The sequence below is a fragment of the Eulemur rufifrons genome, chromosome 20, assembly GCF_041146395.1.
Source record: "Eulemur rufifrons isolate Redbay chromosome 20, OSU_ERuf_1, whole genome shotgun sequence".
NCBI classification, from domain to species: Eukaryota; Metazoa; Chordata; class Mammalia; order Primates; family Lemuridae; genus Eulemur; species Eulemur rufifrons.
In genome coordinates, this window is record NC_091002.1 from 2,672,642 (window position 1) to 2,690,576 (window position 17,935).

Sequence of the window (17,935 nt, forward strand, 5' to 3'; positions counted from 1 at the left end):
AAGGGGCCTCCTCGCCGCCAGAGTAGACAAAGCCAAGCCACCGAGTCAGACCCGTGATTGGGGGCGGGCCCTCCTTACCTGCGCGGTCTCCTGGGACCCCGCGCCGCTCGGCCCAGGAGGGGTCCCCAGGCTTGCCCAAGGCGCGGGAGAATCCGGGGGCGGCTGTGCGCCGAGGGGGCCCCGGAGGGGACGCGGGCCCGCGGGGAGACAGCCTCTGCCCCCCAGCGCCAGGGCCATGGCCAGGAGGCCCCCAGCCAGCATCCACGCGGCGCGCCCCCGAGAGCCAGCGGGGCTCATCGCCTGCCGGGACGGCGACCTCCAAAGTGGCTGGCACGGCGGAGTCTCCGGAGCTTCCGGACCCCAGGCCCGCCCCGCCGCCGAGCATGCTCAGTGAGAGCCGCCGGGGAAAGTTTTCTGGAACAAACACCCGCATCTGGGGCCTGGCGGGCTGGGAGTCGCCCAGGACGGGCGTGGGAGGAGGGACCCGACGGAGTGCGCTGCGCCAGGCGCCGCGCGGGGGATTGCGCCCTACCGTGGGCTGGGCACTTCCCGAGTCAGATCGGGTCACTCCCCAGCTCCCAAAGAGTACCAGGGCCCCGGCGCCCCTCCAGTATGGCCTGCCCGGCTCTCTGCCTCCTCTGGGAAGTCTTTCCCCGACACACCGGACTCAATCGAGCTTCCCTCCAATCCTTGGCAGCCCCCTGTTAGAAAATGGAGAAGCATTTGGAGAGGCAGGGCCATGCATTCTGGAGAGCCCAGAGGGGACAGGACAGCACAAAGGGGCAGGGAGGGGGCTGGCAGGGAGCGGGCAGAGAAGGAAAAGCATCCCTCGCTTCCCGTGGGGTTCAGTCTAGCCTGGTGGAGCGCCACTGCCTGAGCCCTTGCTGTGGATGAGCTCCCGGACCTGCCCAGGTGCCCTTCACATTCCCAGTGGGAGACAGGTACTCAGGCCACTGTGCCACTCTCTGGGGAACCAGAAAGAGGAGAGTTGGTGTCTGAAGCCAGGGAGCAGCCAGCAAGCTCTCCTTGAACTCTCCATGAGGTGGGGGCGGGGTGGGTTGTTTGCTTTGCCAAGGGAGGTGGGAGGAGGGGGAGAAAGAGACAGAGAGGAGGGACAGGAGCTTGGAAAGGCATTTGCTTCCTCAACCCCTCCTGGGCCCTGGGTGACAGCTTACACCTATTCACTGGGGAGAGGGCTCCTCTCCTGCCAGCCTTCCTGCTGGGCAGCCTGTCAGGCTGTCTGCAGCCTCAGACCAGGGAACCTGGCACTTGGAAGACCCTCCCACCCCCTCCACCCCTTTCTTGAGCTGACATGGTCAAGACAATGGGGTTTGAAAACCTGAGGATTTATTAGCCAAGCTTCCCCCACCAGAGGGTATCCAGCAGTGTGCCAGGGGGAAGACAAGGCCAAAGGCTAAATGCCAGGCATCTTGCTGGATCATCAATGTTATTTGACAGTGCATAATTTAAAGGATGATTTTTACCATTCAAACATTTTTATGGTAAAGTAAACTGCAAAGGACACAACATTGTTAAAACTGAAGCCAAAGCACCCAAAGAAATACCCAGTGTAAAGCCAAGAACTCCAGGTTATTGCCCCCGTAGGCGCTCCTAGGAACCTTGGACATGCTTCTAAGGAAACATTTAAGAAGCTCCGCAAGGCAGAGTTTGAGCCCTGAAGCCAGACAGACACAGGTGTGACTATATTCTGCCCCACTCCTTAATTGCAAAACATTGAAGGTGTCAGTTTCTTTATCTACAAAAAGGATAAAGAATTTAGATAATAGTTCCCATCTTGCCCTGAGGAAATGATGAAACTAGAACCGTGGGCTGGGCATCAGGCTGAAAGGACAAAAGTTCTTCTCTGAAGGAAATCCCCTTGGTATCCCACCCCTGCCCTCAGGGGATCACACTCCAAGGGCAGGAGAGTGTGTGTGTACCCCCAGCACCCAGGACAATGTGTGTGTTTGTGTGTGTGTGCCCCCAGCACCTAGGACAATGTGTGTGTGTGTGTGTGTATCCCCAGCACCCAGGACAATGTGTGTGTTTGTGTATGTGTACCCCCCAGCACCCAGGACAATACTGTGTGTGTGTACCCCCAGCACCCAGGACAATGTGTGTGTGTGTGTGTGTGTACCCCCAGCACCCAGGACAATGTGTGTGTGTGTGTGTGTGTGTACCCCCGGCACCCAGGACAATACTGTGTGTGTGTACCCCCAGCACCCAGGACAATGTGTGTGTGTGTGTGTGTGTGTACCCCCAGCACCCAGGACAATACTGTGTGTGTGTACCCCCAGCACCCAGGACAATGTGTGTGTGTGTGTGTACCTCCAGCACCCAGGACAATGTGTGTGTGTGTGTACCCCCAGCACCCAGGACAATACTGTGTGTGTGTACCCCCAGCACCCAGGACAATGTGTGTGTGTGTACCCCCAGCACCCAGGACAATGTGTGTGTGTGTGTGTGTGTGTGTATCCCCAGCACCCAGGACAATGTGTGTGTTTGTGTATGTGTACCCCCCAGCACCCAGGACAATACTGTGTGTGTGTGTGTGTGTGTGTGTACCCCCAGCACCCAGGACAATGTGTGTGTGTGTGTGTGTGTATCCCCAGCACCCAGGACAATGTGTGTGTGTGTGTGTGTGTGTGTACCCCCAGCACCCAGGACAATACTGTGTGTGTGTACCCCCAGCACCCAGGACAATATTGTGTGTGTATGTGTATATCCCCAGCACCTGGATAATACTGCGTGTGTGTGTGTGTGTGTGTACCCCCCAGCACCCAGGACAATACTGTGTGTGTGTACCCCCAGCACCCAGGACAATGTGTGTGTGTGTGTGTGTGTACCCCCAGCACCCAGGACAATGTGTGTGTGTGTGTGTGTGTGTGTGTATCCCCAGCACCCAGGATAATACTGTGTGTGTGTGTGTGTGTGTACCCCCAGCACCCAGGACAATGTGTGTGTGTGTGTGTGTGTGTGTATCCCCAGCACCCAGGACAATGTGTGTGTGTGTGTGTGTACCCCCAGCACCCAGGACAATATTGTGTGTGTATGTGTATATCCCCAGCACCCGGATAATACTGCGTGTGTGTGTGTGTGTGTGTACCCCCAGCACCCAGGACAATACTGTGTGTGTGTAACCCCAGCACCCAGGACAATGTGTGTGTGTGTGTGTACCCCCAGCACCCAGGATAATACCGCATGTGTGTGTGCGTGCGAGCGTTCTTGTAGGTGTGCTCGCACGCCCCCAGCATGCAGGAAAACACCAAGCATCTAGCAGCTGCTCAGTAAATGTTTGCTCAAACATTTACTCAAAGAAAAACCAGGTGATGGATCATCTAACTGTTTTATCTCCCACAGCTGTGAGAGCCTCCACGACTGGGACCCCCGCCTGGTTCATCGCTGGCCTGTCCCCCACCTTCCCAGGCACACAAAAGATTCTGTCCAAGTGCTGAGTGAATGAATGACCACGCGGAGTCTGGGTCCCAGTGGGGACTGGGTGTGACAATCTCATTGTCTTGGAGAAAAGCATGAACCATCCGTGGCAGAAAATAGAATTAAAGAAGGAGCCTTCAGGCGAGCAAGGTCAGAGGCAGTGGTAGGCTGTGTGGGCCCAGGAAGGTTGATGGTGCAAGGTTAGGAATGAGGACCGGAGTCAGACCTGCATTTGGTCACCTCGCGGCTCTGTTATCTTCCTCTGGAGGCGGGGGAAGGGAGGGGCGGTGCCCAGGGTAGAGGTTGTTGAGACAGTTTATGAGATCATCGGCTAAATGCCTCAGCATGTTGTAAGCACTCAATACAACTAAAGGCAAGCGCCTTCCTGGGTGGTCGGGGGCGCCCTTCCCGCCCAGGAGCCAAGGGGCCGGTGAAAACGGAGCCTGCTGGCGCGGGGTCCTGGCCGGGCATGCTCAGTGCGAGGGCAGGGCCCGGCGCGGTGGCCCCAAGTTCTGGGCGGCGATCTGGCTCCTCCCTCGGGCGCAGCGGGGCAGCGAAGGGGAGCGGCGCGGGAGCCAGGAGGCCGAGCAGGCCGGAAAGTCTCCGGAGCGCGCCGCGCACCCGGCCCGCCTGGGCTCGGAGCCCCGCGTCGCGCCGGTGCAGCCGGCGGGGGCCCAGGCCCTGCGTGGCGGCGGGCGGACCCGGCGCGCGGTCGCCTGAGCGCCCCCGATGGCCCGCGGCGCGGCGGCCTGCACCGGCGACGCACGGCTGCTGCTCGGCCGGGACGCGCTGAGGCCGGCGCCCGCGCTGCTGGCCCCCGCCGTGCTGCTGGGCGCCGCGATCGGCGTGGGCCTCGGCCTCTGGCTCGGCTGCCGCGCTGGCCGCCAGCGCCTGCGGCACCAGGTGGGTGGCCGAGCGGGCAGCCTCCGGGCGGGGAGCGGACGCGGTGCTCCTGGGTCCTGGGCTCCGGGACCGGCTGACCCTGAGCTCTGCGACCATGTGGGCGGGATCACGGGCTTCGCGCCCATTTGCTCTAGGATGGAAGTGGCGGAGTGACGAAAGAGCACTGACCTCGGGACCCCCAGAAGTGCCTGCTCCCTCCTACTGCGCTGTGCGATCCTGGACAGCCGCCAAACCCCTACTGGCCTCGTGCTCCTCCTCTGTAGCACCAAGGGTTTGGGCACCATGCCGGCAGAGGGGCCCAGCTCAGAGTGGTGGACAGCAGGGCAGGGGACGCCCAGCCCTGGACGTGCGTTCCTGCCCTGCCTCTTGCCTCCTTGCTGTGGGGGTTGCCACTCCGTGCTTGAGTCCCAGCTGCCTGCCGCATTGGCAGGCACTGGTTGATTGTCTCATAGTAAAAGTTTGCAGGGTACCTACCTTCTACTTCCCTGCACGTTCGTGAGCAGGACAGATCCTGGCCTGGCCCGGCCCGCTTGAGGTCCACAACCTCAAGGAGGCCACACTACAAGTAAACCTCAGAGGATTAGGGGCCGCTTCACATGGCAGTTGTCCAGATGGGTTAGATGGCCACGGAAATGCCTGGCCCATGGCGGACATGCCATCAGTAGTGGTATGACCACTATTTTAGGTCCTTGCAGCCTCCACCTCTTTAGGGGATGAAGTCTAGTAAGATCAGCACTAAGGTGGGTGGTCTTGCTCCCCCATTCCTGGCCCACCTGAAAAGGAGACAAGTCCAGCAGGGCTCCAGGGAAGCAGCGCTCTTTGACAATGCAGAGTGTCTGCTGCAAAAGGCTCAAGCTAAAATAATGCACGATGCTTGCAGGCACGGTGGGGGCTGTCAGATCCTGCTGGTGATTAAGGACACTAGGAGAGGCTGGCTTGTGTGAAGGCGGAAGGGCAGTAACGTGCAGAGACTTGCTGGGCGCCCCGTGCAGGGTGTTTACGGACATTGGGTTCTTCCTCCTCACTTGAGGCTTATGAGGCAGGGGAACTATCATTGTCCCCACTTCACAGTGAGGCAGCTGAGGCTTTGCAAGGTGGTTGTTTGTCCGAGGTCACATGATGAGTGAACAGTGCAGGTGGATTTCAGCCCAAGTCTAAACGCCAAAGCCAGAGCTTTAATCATCTGCTACCTGGCAAGGTGGTGGTTGGTATCCCATTTGGTAGCTGAGTCAGCTGTGGTTTACAGGGGTGAATCAAGCTGTCTGGGTCGGCACTTCTGGTCAGCTGAGAGTGATGGTGGCTCAGACCAGGGTGGCAGTCATGGAGAGGGCTGTGGCTCAAAGATAGAACTGACAAGATTTTCTTACGGTTTCATGTCATCTTTGCAACAACCTTCTTTATTTCTTTCTTTCTTTTTTTTTTTTTTTTTTCTTTTGAGACAGTCTCACTCTGTCACCCTTGGTAGAGTGCAGAGGCATCATCATAGCTCACCGCAACCTCCAGCTCCTGGGCCCAAGCAATCCTCCTGCCTCGACCTCCCCAGTAGCTGGGACGACAGGTGCACACCACTACACCCAGCTAATTTTTTCTGGGTTTTTTTTTTTGAGATGGGATCTCACTCCTGCTGAGGCTGGTCACGAACTCCTGAGCTCAAGCTGCTCTCCCGCCTCAGCCTCTCAGAGTGTCAGGATTACAGGCGCGAGCCACCTCGCCCAGTCACAACAACCTTCTTTCTAATGAGACTCCTTTCCTCCTGTCTCCTCCCTCTCATTTCTGTTTCTAAAATGTACTTCTGACAGTTTCACTCTCCTGATGAAAAAGTTCCAGGGACTCCTGGTTGCCTACAAAAGATAATGCCCGATTGCCTAGCATGGTGCACAAGGCAGCTTACGTTCCTGGAGCACCAGCCTAAAACACAGGTGCCCAGGCACCCGCCCCATCCTGGTCCAGCCACAAGACATCTCACTGTTCCCTAGACGCCTGTGCTTCTGCACATCCATTCTCTCTCCATGCTCTGGCCTTTCTCCTCCTCTGTCCTCAGCCTTCAAGATCCAGAGAGAAGACCACCTGGGGACACCTTCTTGACCCTCCCAGCCAGGTCAGGCACTTCCTCCTTCGGTGCCTCCTGGATACTCTTTGTTGTCCTCCTCTGGTCCAAGTCATAATTTTATCTTGCACCACCTTCCTTTTGTTGTTTTTGTTTTATTTTATTATTTTTACTTATTCATAATTAAAACTTTATTTGTATCGAAGTTATCTGTGCACATAATTTAAACTATGAGTTCAAAAGCAGCAACACCACTGCCCATTTTCCACTTCTCAGAAGCCACCTTGTTTAACTCTTTCAGCTGGGTATTTGGGGAATTTACTTCCCATTTTAAAATAACTTGCCTCCATTGCTGCTGCTTGCTGTTGTGGGACCGGTAACTCCCCCTGTGGAAGGGAGGAGGATCTAGTTCTCTTTCCTCCCCTTTCCGGCAGTGTGCCCACCCCTGCCGGTACTACCAACTCTACCTCTGTGGTTACAGGGTAATTTGGGTTAAATCAGTATTCAGTGTTTCCATTACTATGAATTTGTAAACATTGGTCTCTGTAAATCAAGGATCTGTTATGATTATGAATACCTACCTTTCTTGCACAACATTTTGTTTTCCCTGAAATTAAGCTACTCAGTTTTTTTCATTTGCTTAAATTCTACATACTTATTCATTTAACACTAACCTCTCCACGATTTATGTAGCTTTCCTTTCGAAACATTTGAATATGTTAGATATTTGATCCATTTTTTTCTTCTTGAGAAAACCGTCTCTCCCAGGAACATTGTGACATGCTCTGATTTGAGGTTGTTGTTCTCTAGACCACAGCACTCTAAAGTGTGGACCAGACCAGGGGCATCAACATCACTTGATAAAAATACAAATTCCTGGGTCCCCAGACTCACTGAATGACAAGCTTTGGGCTTGAGGCCAGCAAACTGTGCTTAACAAGCCCTCCCAGTGATTTACAAGTTTTTAAAGTTTGAGAAGCAGCTGCTCTGGGCTTTCACTGTGGCCATTGAGACCTCTCAGAACCATCCTACCAGGACCTCCTTACCTCTCTCCTGAGCTGGATTCTGTTTCAGGGACTCCCTGCATGCATCTTTCTTTGACTCATTTCTTTGTGTGGCTGGAGTACATCCTTCAGTAGTTTTCTGAGAAAGGGATGGCTGTAACTCTTGAGAATTTGTATGTCTAAAAATATTTATATTCTTCTATCTTTGTACTTAATTTGGTTAGGTTAGTTAGGTATATAATTATGGATTGGAAATAATTTCACCACAGCATTTTGAAGGCATTTTTCTATTGTCTTCTAACTTATATTGTTGATGTTGAGAAAATTGATTCTGTTCGGATCCTTGATATTTTGCAGGAAGTATCTTTTGTTCCTCTATAGAATCTTAAAGAATCTTTTCTTTGCCTCCAGTATATGAAATTGCACCAAAATATGTCTTGATGGGAATCTATTGTCATCCTTTGTACTAGACATTTGGAATGCCCTCTCAATCTAGAAACTCATTTTCTTGATTATTTCTTTGATGATTCTTTACCTTTTATATGTTCTCTTTTTCAAGAACTCCTATGATTTTTAGGTTGAATTGGGCCTCTTATTCTTTCTCTCCAATTTCTCATCTCTTTGTCTTTTTATACTACTTTCTGGGAAACTTTTCTCAACTTTATACATATATTGAGTATTTCATATTTTTAATTTTTAAGAGTTCTTTTTTGTTCCTAGAATATTCTATGTTTATACCATCCTATTCTTATTTTGTGAATGAAATATCTTCTTCGATTTCTCTAAGGACAATACAGGTGTGTGTTTGAAGTTTTCCCTGTGTTGCATCCATTTCCTGCTTGCTTTTTCTTTTTGTCTTGAGTTTTGTCTTTTATATTAGAGTCTGTCTTCAAATGTCTAGTAACTCTTGTGGTCATTTTTAAATAGGTAACTAAAAAACTGTTGCTCCTTCTGTGGGATGGATGGGGTTTTTCTCCTGGGGTCTTTACCGTAAGATGATCTCACTGGGTACTTCCTTGCAGAACCCTTGCACTGGCAAGCTATGGCTGCTAAAGAAACAACCAAAAAAATCTCTGGCTTCGTCATCTACCCCTCTCTACCCTGAAACTCACCTCAGACTGCTTCACCTACACAGGCTTCCCTGGACGTGCCTAGCATGAACCTGCCTCAGGGCCTTTGCACTTACTATTCCCACTCCTGGAATGCTCTATCCTGAGATATCTCAGTGGCTTGCTCCTTCACTTCCCTCAAATTTCTTCTCAAATACCACCTTGTCCAAGAGACCTTCCCCTCCCATCATTCTCCATTTCCCCTCCCTCCATTATTTTTTTCTGTAACATACCACCCCTGACATACTATGTATTTATTTGATGGTTTGTTTATATCTTTTCTCACTAGAGTGTAAGTTCTAAGACAGAAGAAGCTTTGTATCTTTTGTTCATTACTCTATTCCCAGTGCTTAGAGCAAGGTCTGGCACATAGTAGGTGCTCAATATAGTTGCTGACTAACAACTCAGTGACAAACTGGTGACATTTCCTCAGAGATGATATTTGTGAGCAGCTGGTGGTCACGGAGGCAGTTGATAAGTGTCTCTGGCATAACAGAATTTTAAACACAGTCTTTTCTCCTTGTCCACTATGCAGTCACTGAGAACACCACCCTAGTGAGCAGTGAGCCATGCTCCCAGCGGGGATACAGGGTTAGGTTCCTACAAACCTCCGGTCACAAAATTCCCGTTAACTGATCAGTACTAACCTTGTTTTATGTGTGTTTCTGTTTAAAGACATCTCATTTAACATACATTTTCGATTCATTGACATTGGGCTCACAGACAACGGCACCGTAACCAGGCCTGAACAAAATTTCCCTAACACACGTGTTTTCTCCCTGAGCCACGTCACAGTCTGCCTGTGCTTAGGCACACTCAACAGCTCTTCAGCACTGGGTTTGGGGGCCATTTTAAATGGAATCACCAGGATAAAGCACAAAAATGCAAAAAGCATGGCACTAACTAGACTGAGAAAAGGACACTAGTTTGCACCATGACAGCTGACACAAGAAGGCAGAGCATCACCTTGTTCTAAGGTCACCTGGGAACATGTGTGTCGGATGACTCAGAATTTTCCCACTCTGTACATGTCCAGGAATGACTGAAATTGCCATGAGAACTGGTTGGGGTAACAAATAAATTTTAGCAAGTAAGGGAATTTGCAAATAAAAAATCCATAAATGATGAGCATCAAGTGTAATTCACAACCACTGTGTAATTTAAGGTTGCCTAAGGTATTTTGTTAGAAACCATCCAATGACATTATTGAAAACAACAGGAAAATTAATATTTATGTGCCATTTCCCATGCTTAGCTGTTACCCCCCAAAATCTCACAGTCTAATGGGGGCCACCAACCCAGGAGGAAAATGGAATGAGCTTTTCTCCACATCCTGAGGGTGCACTGAAACAGGGCTTGTCAGAGCCCTGGGGGCTTGTCAGGAAGGTGTCCTGGACAGTCTTGGAGGATGTGTAGCAGACCCCAGCTGGGGTGGGGGTGGGACATTGCACACACGCGTGTCCACGTGCAGAAGCACAGAGCTGAGCGGAAGTGGCACGGGGCGTGGGGGAATTGACTGGCAAAGTCATGGGGGACCAGGCTGATTGACTCAGTGTTTCTACCTGGCCTTGGCGTTTTAGAAAGACGACGCTCAAAGTCTGCTCAGGAATTTGGAGTCTAACGTACAGACCCCCTCGGAAACTGGCTCCCCGTCAAGGAGGCGGAAGAGAGACGCGCAGACGTCAAGGGACGAGGACGCTCTGGACGTAAGCTTGTGCTGGTGTCGGCTCACCCAGCTGCACGTGGGGGGTGGGGGTGTCCCACCTGGCAGCCCAGGTGCCATGCAGAGGAGCCTCTGACAGTGGCGTTTTCCCAATAAGCTGCTTTTGTTGAGGTATAATTTGCATACAAGAAAGTGCAGCTTTCAGGTATACAGTTTGATGAGTTTTGTCAAATGCACACACACTTGGAAACCGACACCCCCATCAAGGACGTTTTCATCACCCCAGAAAGTTCCCTGTGCCCTTTCTGGTCCATCCCCACCTCCCACACGGCTTTAGAGGCAGCCCCGGAGGTGTCACCACGGCCGGCTTGCTGCTCCAGAGCTTCATGTCAGCGGAGTCGTGTGCTTGTTTGTGCCTGTGTTCCGACAACAGGACGCTTTCGAGAATGTCCATTTTGCTGCGTGTATCAATAATTCGCCCCTGTCTCATGCTCCGTGGCCGCCCACCGTGCGGGTTTGCTGGGCGTGGGGCTGGCGCGCCGGGTGGTCGCGGGGTTTGGCTGCGGCGAGCAAAGCTGCCGTGAGCGCCCGTGTCTAAGTCTGTTTTCATTTCATTTCCTTTGAGGAAGTTCCTGGGGGCAGGTGGGCCCCTGGCGGGGCGGACAAGGATGGATTCTCCCTGTTCCTTCCCGGAGCCGCACTCTGGCCATGGAGCACTGCTGGGGGAGCCCCGCGGGGGGAGAGCGAATGACATTTCTAGTCACCTCCTGGCCCCCTAGAAAGTGCCAGGCAGTTTTACATTTATCATTATCTCATCTAACTAAGCAGCCCTGAGACAGATTTCAATACCCAGTGTCCAGATGCAGAAGCCGAGGACAGGGACGGGGACGGAGGCTGCTGTCCTGAGTCACACAGCCAGGAGTGGCCAAGCCCAGACACCCCGGATCTGGCCAGCCCCTGCTCAGGGAGGGCTGCACTCCACTCCCTCTGCCGCTTTCTGTCCTGTTCCGTCGCGTTCCGCAGCCTCAGCTTACCACAGAAGAAAGTGGGCTGGCTGCTTTAAAACAAATGTCACCAAAGGTTTCAAATTGACAGGGCTTGGCTTCTAGTTATGCTTTGGAGAGTTAGCTCTGCCCCTCTGCTGCCCAGGTGGCAGGGCCTGTGGGAGGAGGAGCTGCCCACCCTGCGCTGAGGCGAGGGGAGGCGAGCAGGGGAGGGCGGGGCTTGCGGGACAGGGCTCTCCCCTCCTGCCCCTGTCCCCGTGTCTCTGTGCGAGTCTTCCCACATGTCTGTGTGCACCAGTGCACCTCTGCATCCTCCGTCCATCTCTCTCCAGGGCCGCTCTGTGACACTGTGCGTGAGCCTGCAGGTGTGTGGCATCTCCCTGTGTCTCTGCCTCTCTCTTCCCTAATCTATCTCGCTCTACCCCTCTGCCCCTCCATACTATGAGACCCCGATCACAGAAATGAAAACAGACGGCCACACAAAAACGTGTACACATGTTCGAATTAACACTCTTCACAATGGCCAAAACATGGAAACGACCCAATGACCATCAACTGACAAATGAAAAAATAAAAAGTGATATATCCATACAATGGAATATTATTTGGCCATAAATTAAGGCCGGTCGCGGTGGGTCACGCCTGTCATCCTAGCACTCTGGGAGGCCGAGGCGGGAGGATCACTTGAGCTCAGGAATCTGAGATCAGCCTGAGCAAGAGCGAGACCCCATCTCTACTAAAAATAGAAAAATTAGCTAGGTGTGGTGGTGGCGCCTGTAGTCCCAGCTACTCAGGAGGCTGAGACAGGAGGATCGCTCGAGCCCAGGAGTTGGAGGCTGCAGTGAGCTGTGATGATGCCACTGCACTCCAGCCTGGGGGACAGAGCGAGACTCAGTCTCTAAAGAAAGGATTGAAGCACTGATACATGCGACAACGTGGATGAACCTTGAAAACATGATGCTGAATGAAAGAAGCCAGTGTCACAAAGGACCACGTGTCACAGGACTCCATTCGTGCGAAGTATCCAGAACAGGGATATTTATAGACAGAAGGGAGACTAGTGGTTGCCAGGGCTGGGGCAGAGGGCCGAGAGGGTTGGGGGTGATAGCTAAAGGGGTTTCTCTTTGGTGCCATGAAAACGGTGTAAAATCACCCTTGGTGATGGCCGCATTTATCTGTGAAGATGAAAACCATCACGTCGTGTACTTTACGTGGGAGAATTGTACTCTGTGTGAATTAAATCTCGGTAAAGCTATTTAAAAAAACAACCAAGCCTGCTCACACATAGGGTAGCTTTGGACGTGATGAAAACAGCACTGGCTTTCGGACCTAGGGTCCTGGAACCAGTCCCAACTCTGCCAGGTGTTTGCTGTGTGATGTTGGGGAAGAAATGGAACCTGTCTGAGCCTCAGGTTCCCACTTTACAGTGACAGTAATGATGTTGCCCTCCCACCCCTGAGGTCACCCCGGGCTGAGTTAACTCATGTCAGCACTCCTGCCACAGAATATGCGCCCCGTTAGTGTTTGCAGAGGGGCCAAGTCTTTCTACCTCCTTGGATGGTGAATTCATGTTTTCTCTGCTTAGTAATGTCTTACCTGTTTGCTATTTAGCTACCTCTAGCAGGGGTCCATTATCAAGCTAATAATTGCCAAGAGTTAAGTTAAAGATCTGCCTGTTCCACTGACTGGCTTTTCAGAATGCCCTTGCCTTCTTCAGGCTGAGCTTGGCACAGGTCTGTGGCCAGGCCTGTTCTGGCCGTGCGAATTGAGCTGTGACTCCCTCGTCCTCCAGTGCACAGCACACCAAGGCTCTGTGGTCCATGCCACTCCTTGGATGAACTCTGTTTAATGAATAGCTCATCTCAGCCAAAAACAAACAAAATTCCAGAATGCTCTGAGGCACGCTACAGCACAGGCTAGTCTCTCCTCCCGTTCCTTTGCCTTGGAGGGGGGAACAAGGTTAGACCCTTACGATGCATTTCTGTGTTCACTGAAACGAACGCGTTTACGCCGGTGAGTGAAATGCTTTTCTTTTCCTGCAGTTACGCTTTAACCAATTTTCTGAATAATTGCATTGCTTCAGCTGAAGGAGTTTTACATTGTACATTTGTGCTACATCCAATTTTCTAAATAATTGTATTCCGTCGGCTGGGGAGAACAGCAGAACTTGGAGGACATTCGAGCCTAACAAGGAGAGCTTTAAAAAGCAGGTGACAGTGGCTCCTGTTCAGGTAGCAGGAAGAAGCCCGATCACCCCTTGATCTGGGTACCGAGGCTGCCGGTCCTTCGTCTCCTGGCAGAGGCCCCCCGGGGCCGTGCTCAGAAGGGCCCTGCCCTTGGCTGCTGGACTCTGCTGTCGCTACCCCAAAATCCCGAATCATTTTTTTTTTTTTTATTCATGATAAATTAGTAAGTGAACAGTGCAAGTTAAAAACAATAGTTTCATATTTTTCCCCACCCCCCCTTTCCCGAGTCAGCACCTTCAAGTGTTACCACTCCCCAAACGGTGCGCAATGCACTCATTGTGTAGGCATACCCCCATCCCCTCCCCCACCCCCCACCTCAGTCTGATGTCCAATTGGTGTCGTTCCCAGATTTGTATTTAGGTGATGATCAGGGAAACCAATTTTCTGGTGAGTACATGTGATGCTTGTTTTTCCATTCTTGGGATACTTCACTTAATATAATGGGTTCCAACTCTCTCCAGGAGAACCATAGAGATGTCGTATCTTCATCATTCCTTATAGCTGAGTAATATTCCATGGTATACATATACCACAGTTTACTAATCCAATCATGTATTGATGGGCATTTGGGTTGTTTCCACATCTTTGCTATTGTGAATTGTGCTGCTATAAACATTTGGGTACATGTGCCTTTGTTACAGAATGACCTTTTTTCCTTTGGGTATATGCCCAGTAATGGGATTGCTGGGTCAAATGGCAGGTCTACTTGAGTCTGTTTAAGATACCTCCATAATGCTTTCCACAGGGGTTGCACTAGTTTGCAGTCCCACCAGCAGTGTATGAGTGTTCCTGTCTCTCCACACCCACGCCAACATGTGTTGTTTTGGGTTTTTTTGATAAAGGCCATTCTCACTGGAGTTAAGTGATATCTCATTGTGGTTTTGATTTGCATTTCCCTGATGATTAGAGATGTTGAACACTTTTTCATATGTTTGTTAGCCATTTTTATATCTTCTTTTGAAAAATTTCTATTCATGTCCTTTGCCCACTTTTTGATAGGGTTGCTTGATTTTTTCTTGCTGATTTTCCTGAGTTCTAAATAGATTCTTGTTATCAGTCCTTTATCTGATGTGTAGTATGCGAAAATTTTTTCCCATTCTGTAGGTGGTCTGTTTATTCTCTGGACTGTTTCTTTGGCTGTGCAGAAGCTTTTTAATTTAATCATGTCCCATTCATTTATTTTTGTTGCTGCTGTGATTGCCTTGGGGGTCTTCTTCATAAATTCTTTGCCTAGGCCAATATCTGTAAGAGTCTTTCCTACATTTTCTTCTAGAATTCTGATTGTATCACGCCTAAGGTTTAAGTCTGTTATCCACCGTGATTTGATTTTTGTGAGAGGTGAAAGCTGTGGGTCCTGTTTCAGTCTTCTACAAGTGGCTAACCAATTCTCCCAGCACCATTTGTTGAATAGGGATTCTTGTCCCCAGGGTATATTCTTTCCCGCTTTGTCAAAAATTAGGTGACTATATGAGGATGGTTCTATATTTGGATTTTCTGTTGTGTTCCACTGGTCTGTGTCCCTGCACTTGTGCCAATACCAGGCTGTTTTAAGAACCACGGCCTTGTAGTATTGTTTGAGGTCTGGCAAATTAATACCTCCCATTTTGTTTTTGTTGCTTAAAATTGCTTTTGCTATACGGGGTCTTCTTTGATTCCATACAAAGTGTATAATTATTTTCTCTATGTCTGTAAAGAATGATGTTGGTAATTTAATAGGGATTGCATTGAATCTGTAGATCACTTTGGGTAGTATAGACATTTTAACAATGTTGATTCTTCCGATCCACGAGCATGGTATATTTTTCCATCTATTTGCAAGTTCTGCTATTTCTTTTCTCAGTGTTTCATAGTTTTCCTTATAGAGGTCCTTTACCTCTTTAGTTAGATATATACCTAGATATTTTATTTTCTTTGTTGCTATTTTGAAGGGTATTGAGTCTTTAATTTGGTTTTCCGATTGACTGTTATTGGCATATATAAATGCCTCTGATTTGTGTATATTAATTTTGTAGCCTGAGACTTTGCTGTATTCGTTAATCAATTCCAGGAGTCTCTTGGTTGAATCCTGGGGGTTTTCCAGATATAACATCATATCATCAGCAAAAAGTGAGAGTTTGATCTCTTCCTTCCCTATTTGGACTCCCTTGATTCTGCTCTCTTGCCTGATAGCTCTCGCAAGGACTTCCAATACTATGTTGAAAAGTAATGGAGACAATGGGCAGCCCTGTCTGGTTCCAGTTCTAAGTGGGAGTGCTTTCAGTTTTTCCCCATTCAGTATGATGTTGGCTGTGGGTTTGTCATATATGGCTTGTATCATTTTTAGGTAGGTTCCATCAATGCCTATTTTGTTAAGCGTTTTTATCATAAAAGGGTGTTGAATTTTGTCAAATGCTTTTTCTGCATCTAATGAGAGTATCATATGGTTTTTGTTTTTGCTTCTATTTATGTGGTGAATTACATTTATAGATTTACGTATGTTGAACCACCCCTGCATCTCGGGGATGAAGCCCACTTGGTCGTGGTGGATTACTTTTTTGATAAGTACTTGGATTCGATTTGCTAGTATTTTATTGAAAATTTTTGCATCTATATTCATGAGGGAAATTGGTCTGTAGTTCTCTATTTTTGTTGTGTCCTTTCCAGGTTTTGGTATTAATGTTATATTGGCTTGGTAGAACGTGTTGGGGAGAACTCCATCCTTCTCAATATTGGAGAATAGTTTATGTAGGATGGGCACCAGTTCTTCTTTGTATGTATGGTAAAATTCAGGTGTGAACCCTCTGGACCAGGGCTTTTCTTTTTGGGAAGGTTTTTTATTGCTGTTTCGATTTCAGTTCTTGATATTGGTCTGTTCAGGTACTCTATTTCTTCCTGGTTGAGCCTGGGAAGACTATGTGTTTCTAAAAATTTGTCCATTTCCTCCACGTTCTCCAGTTTGTGTGCATAAAGATTTTTGTAGAATTCATAGATGATATCTTGTATCTCTGTAGCATCGGTTGTGATTTCTCCTTTCATGTTCCTAATGGAGGTTATTAGAGATTTTACTTTTGTGCTCTTGGTTAGTCTAGCCAGAGGTGTGTCTATTTTGTTTATCTTTTCAAAGAACCAACTTTTTGTTTTATTAATTTCCCTTATAGTTTCTTTGTTGTCCTTTTCATTTAGTTCTGATTTGATCTTAGTAATTTCTCGCCTTCTGCTGGGTTTGGGATCGTTCTGTTCTTCTTTCTCCAGTTCTTTGAGTCTATTCGTTAGGTTGTCTATTTGCATGTTTTCTGTCTTTTTGATATAGGCATTTATGGATATGAATTTTCCTCTCAGGACTGCTTTAGCTGCATCCCATAGATTTTGATAAGTTGTATCTCCATTGTCATTTAATTCAAAGAAATTTTTGATTTCCATCTTGATTTCTTCTTTTATAGAATAATTATTCAGGAGAAGGTTATTTAGCTTCCATGACTTTGAGTAAGAGTGAGGGTTTCTGTTTGTGATCATTGTTAGTTTTATTCCGCTGTGATCTGAGAAGATGCATGGTATAATTTCTATTTTTTTGAATTTTTGAAGACATGATTTATGTCCTAGGACATGGTCAATCTTAGAGAATGTCCCATGAGCTGATGAGAAGAATGTATATTCTGTGGACTTTGGGTAGAATGTCCTATAGATGTCAGCCATGCCCATTTGTTCTAGCATTCTATTTAGGTCCATTATGTCTTTGTTTATTTTCTGTTTAGAGGATCTGTCCTGTACTGTCAGTGGGGTGTTAAAGTCTCCAGCTATTACAGTATTGTTATCTATCATTTGGTTGAGATCTAGTAGGGTTTGCTTTATGAATCTAGGTGCACCTAGGTTGGGTGCATATATATTGAGTATAGTCATGGCTTCTTGATGAATTGTGCCTTTAATCAGTATGTAGTAGCCATCTTTGTCTTTTATTATTTTTGTTGGTTTGAAAGCTAAGTTATTGGAAATTAAGATTGCCACACCAGCTTTCTTTTGGTTACCATTTGCTTGAAATATCGATTTCCATCCTTTTATTTTCAGTCTAAATGCATCTTTGCAGGTTAGGTGAGTTTCTTGAAGACAGCAGATACTTGGGTTGTATTTTTTTATCCATTGGGCCAGTCTATGTCTCTTGAGCGGGGAGTTCAAGCCATTCACATTTATTGAGAAAACTGATAAGTGAGACAGTTTTTTGTTCAGCTTGTTGGGTAGAACTTCATTGTGATGTTTTCTCTCCTGGTATCTGGAGATTTGGTATTGTGGCCATTGTGGTATCTGGAATTTGATCTTTAGCTCTTGAGTAGTTTTACATTCATGGATCTTTCTTGTGCTGATCCGTGTGTAATTCTCTTTGGAGTACTTCTTGGAGGGCTGGTCTTGTCTTGGTGAATTCCATCAATCTTTGTTTATCTGAGAATGTCTTGATTTCTCCTTCGTATAGAAAACTTAGCTTAGCTGGGTACAAGATTCTAGGCTGGGTATTATTCTGTTTCAGAAGCGTGAAAATGGGGCCCCAACCTCTTC

At 48.8% G+C, this 17,935-nt stretch overlaps 2 protein-coding genes across 5 annotated transcripts in view; one reads left to right on the plus strand and one right to left on the minus strand.

Moving 5' to 3' along the window:
- Nucleotides 1-297, minus strand: part of EVC2 (EvC ciliary complex subunit 2) — a 128,466-nt gene extending 128,169 nt beyond the window's left edge. Inside the window, exon 1 of the mRNA XM_069495558.1 lies at nt 79-297. Coding sequence (XP_069351659.1) covers nt 79-297 — 219 coding nt within the window. The remainder of the gene's footprint in view (nt 1-78) is intronic.
- A 3,677-nt stretch (nt 298-3,974) lies between these two features.
- EVC (EvC ciliary complex subunit 1) overlaps nt 3,975-17,935 on the plus strand; it is an 84,083-nt gene continuing 70,122 nt past the window's right edge. For 3 of the 4 annotated variants that reach the window (XM_069496572.1, XM_069496573.1, XM_069496574.1), the window contains exons 1-2: nt 4,129-4,338; nt 10,079-10,204. In XM_069496572.1, coding sequence (XP_069352673.1) covers nt 4,165-4,338; nt 10,079-10,204 — 300 coding nt within the window. In that variant the 5' untranslated portion in view covers nt 4,129-4,164. Of the gene's footprint in view, nt 4,339-10,078; nt 10,205-17,935 lie in introns of all 4 variants that reach the window. The other variant, XM_069496570.1, reaches the window with a different exon arrangement.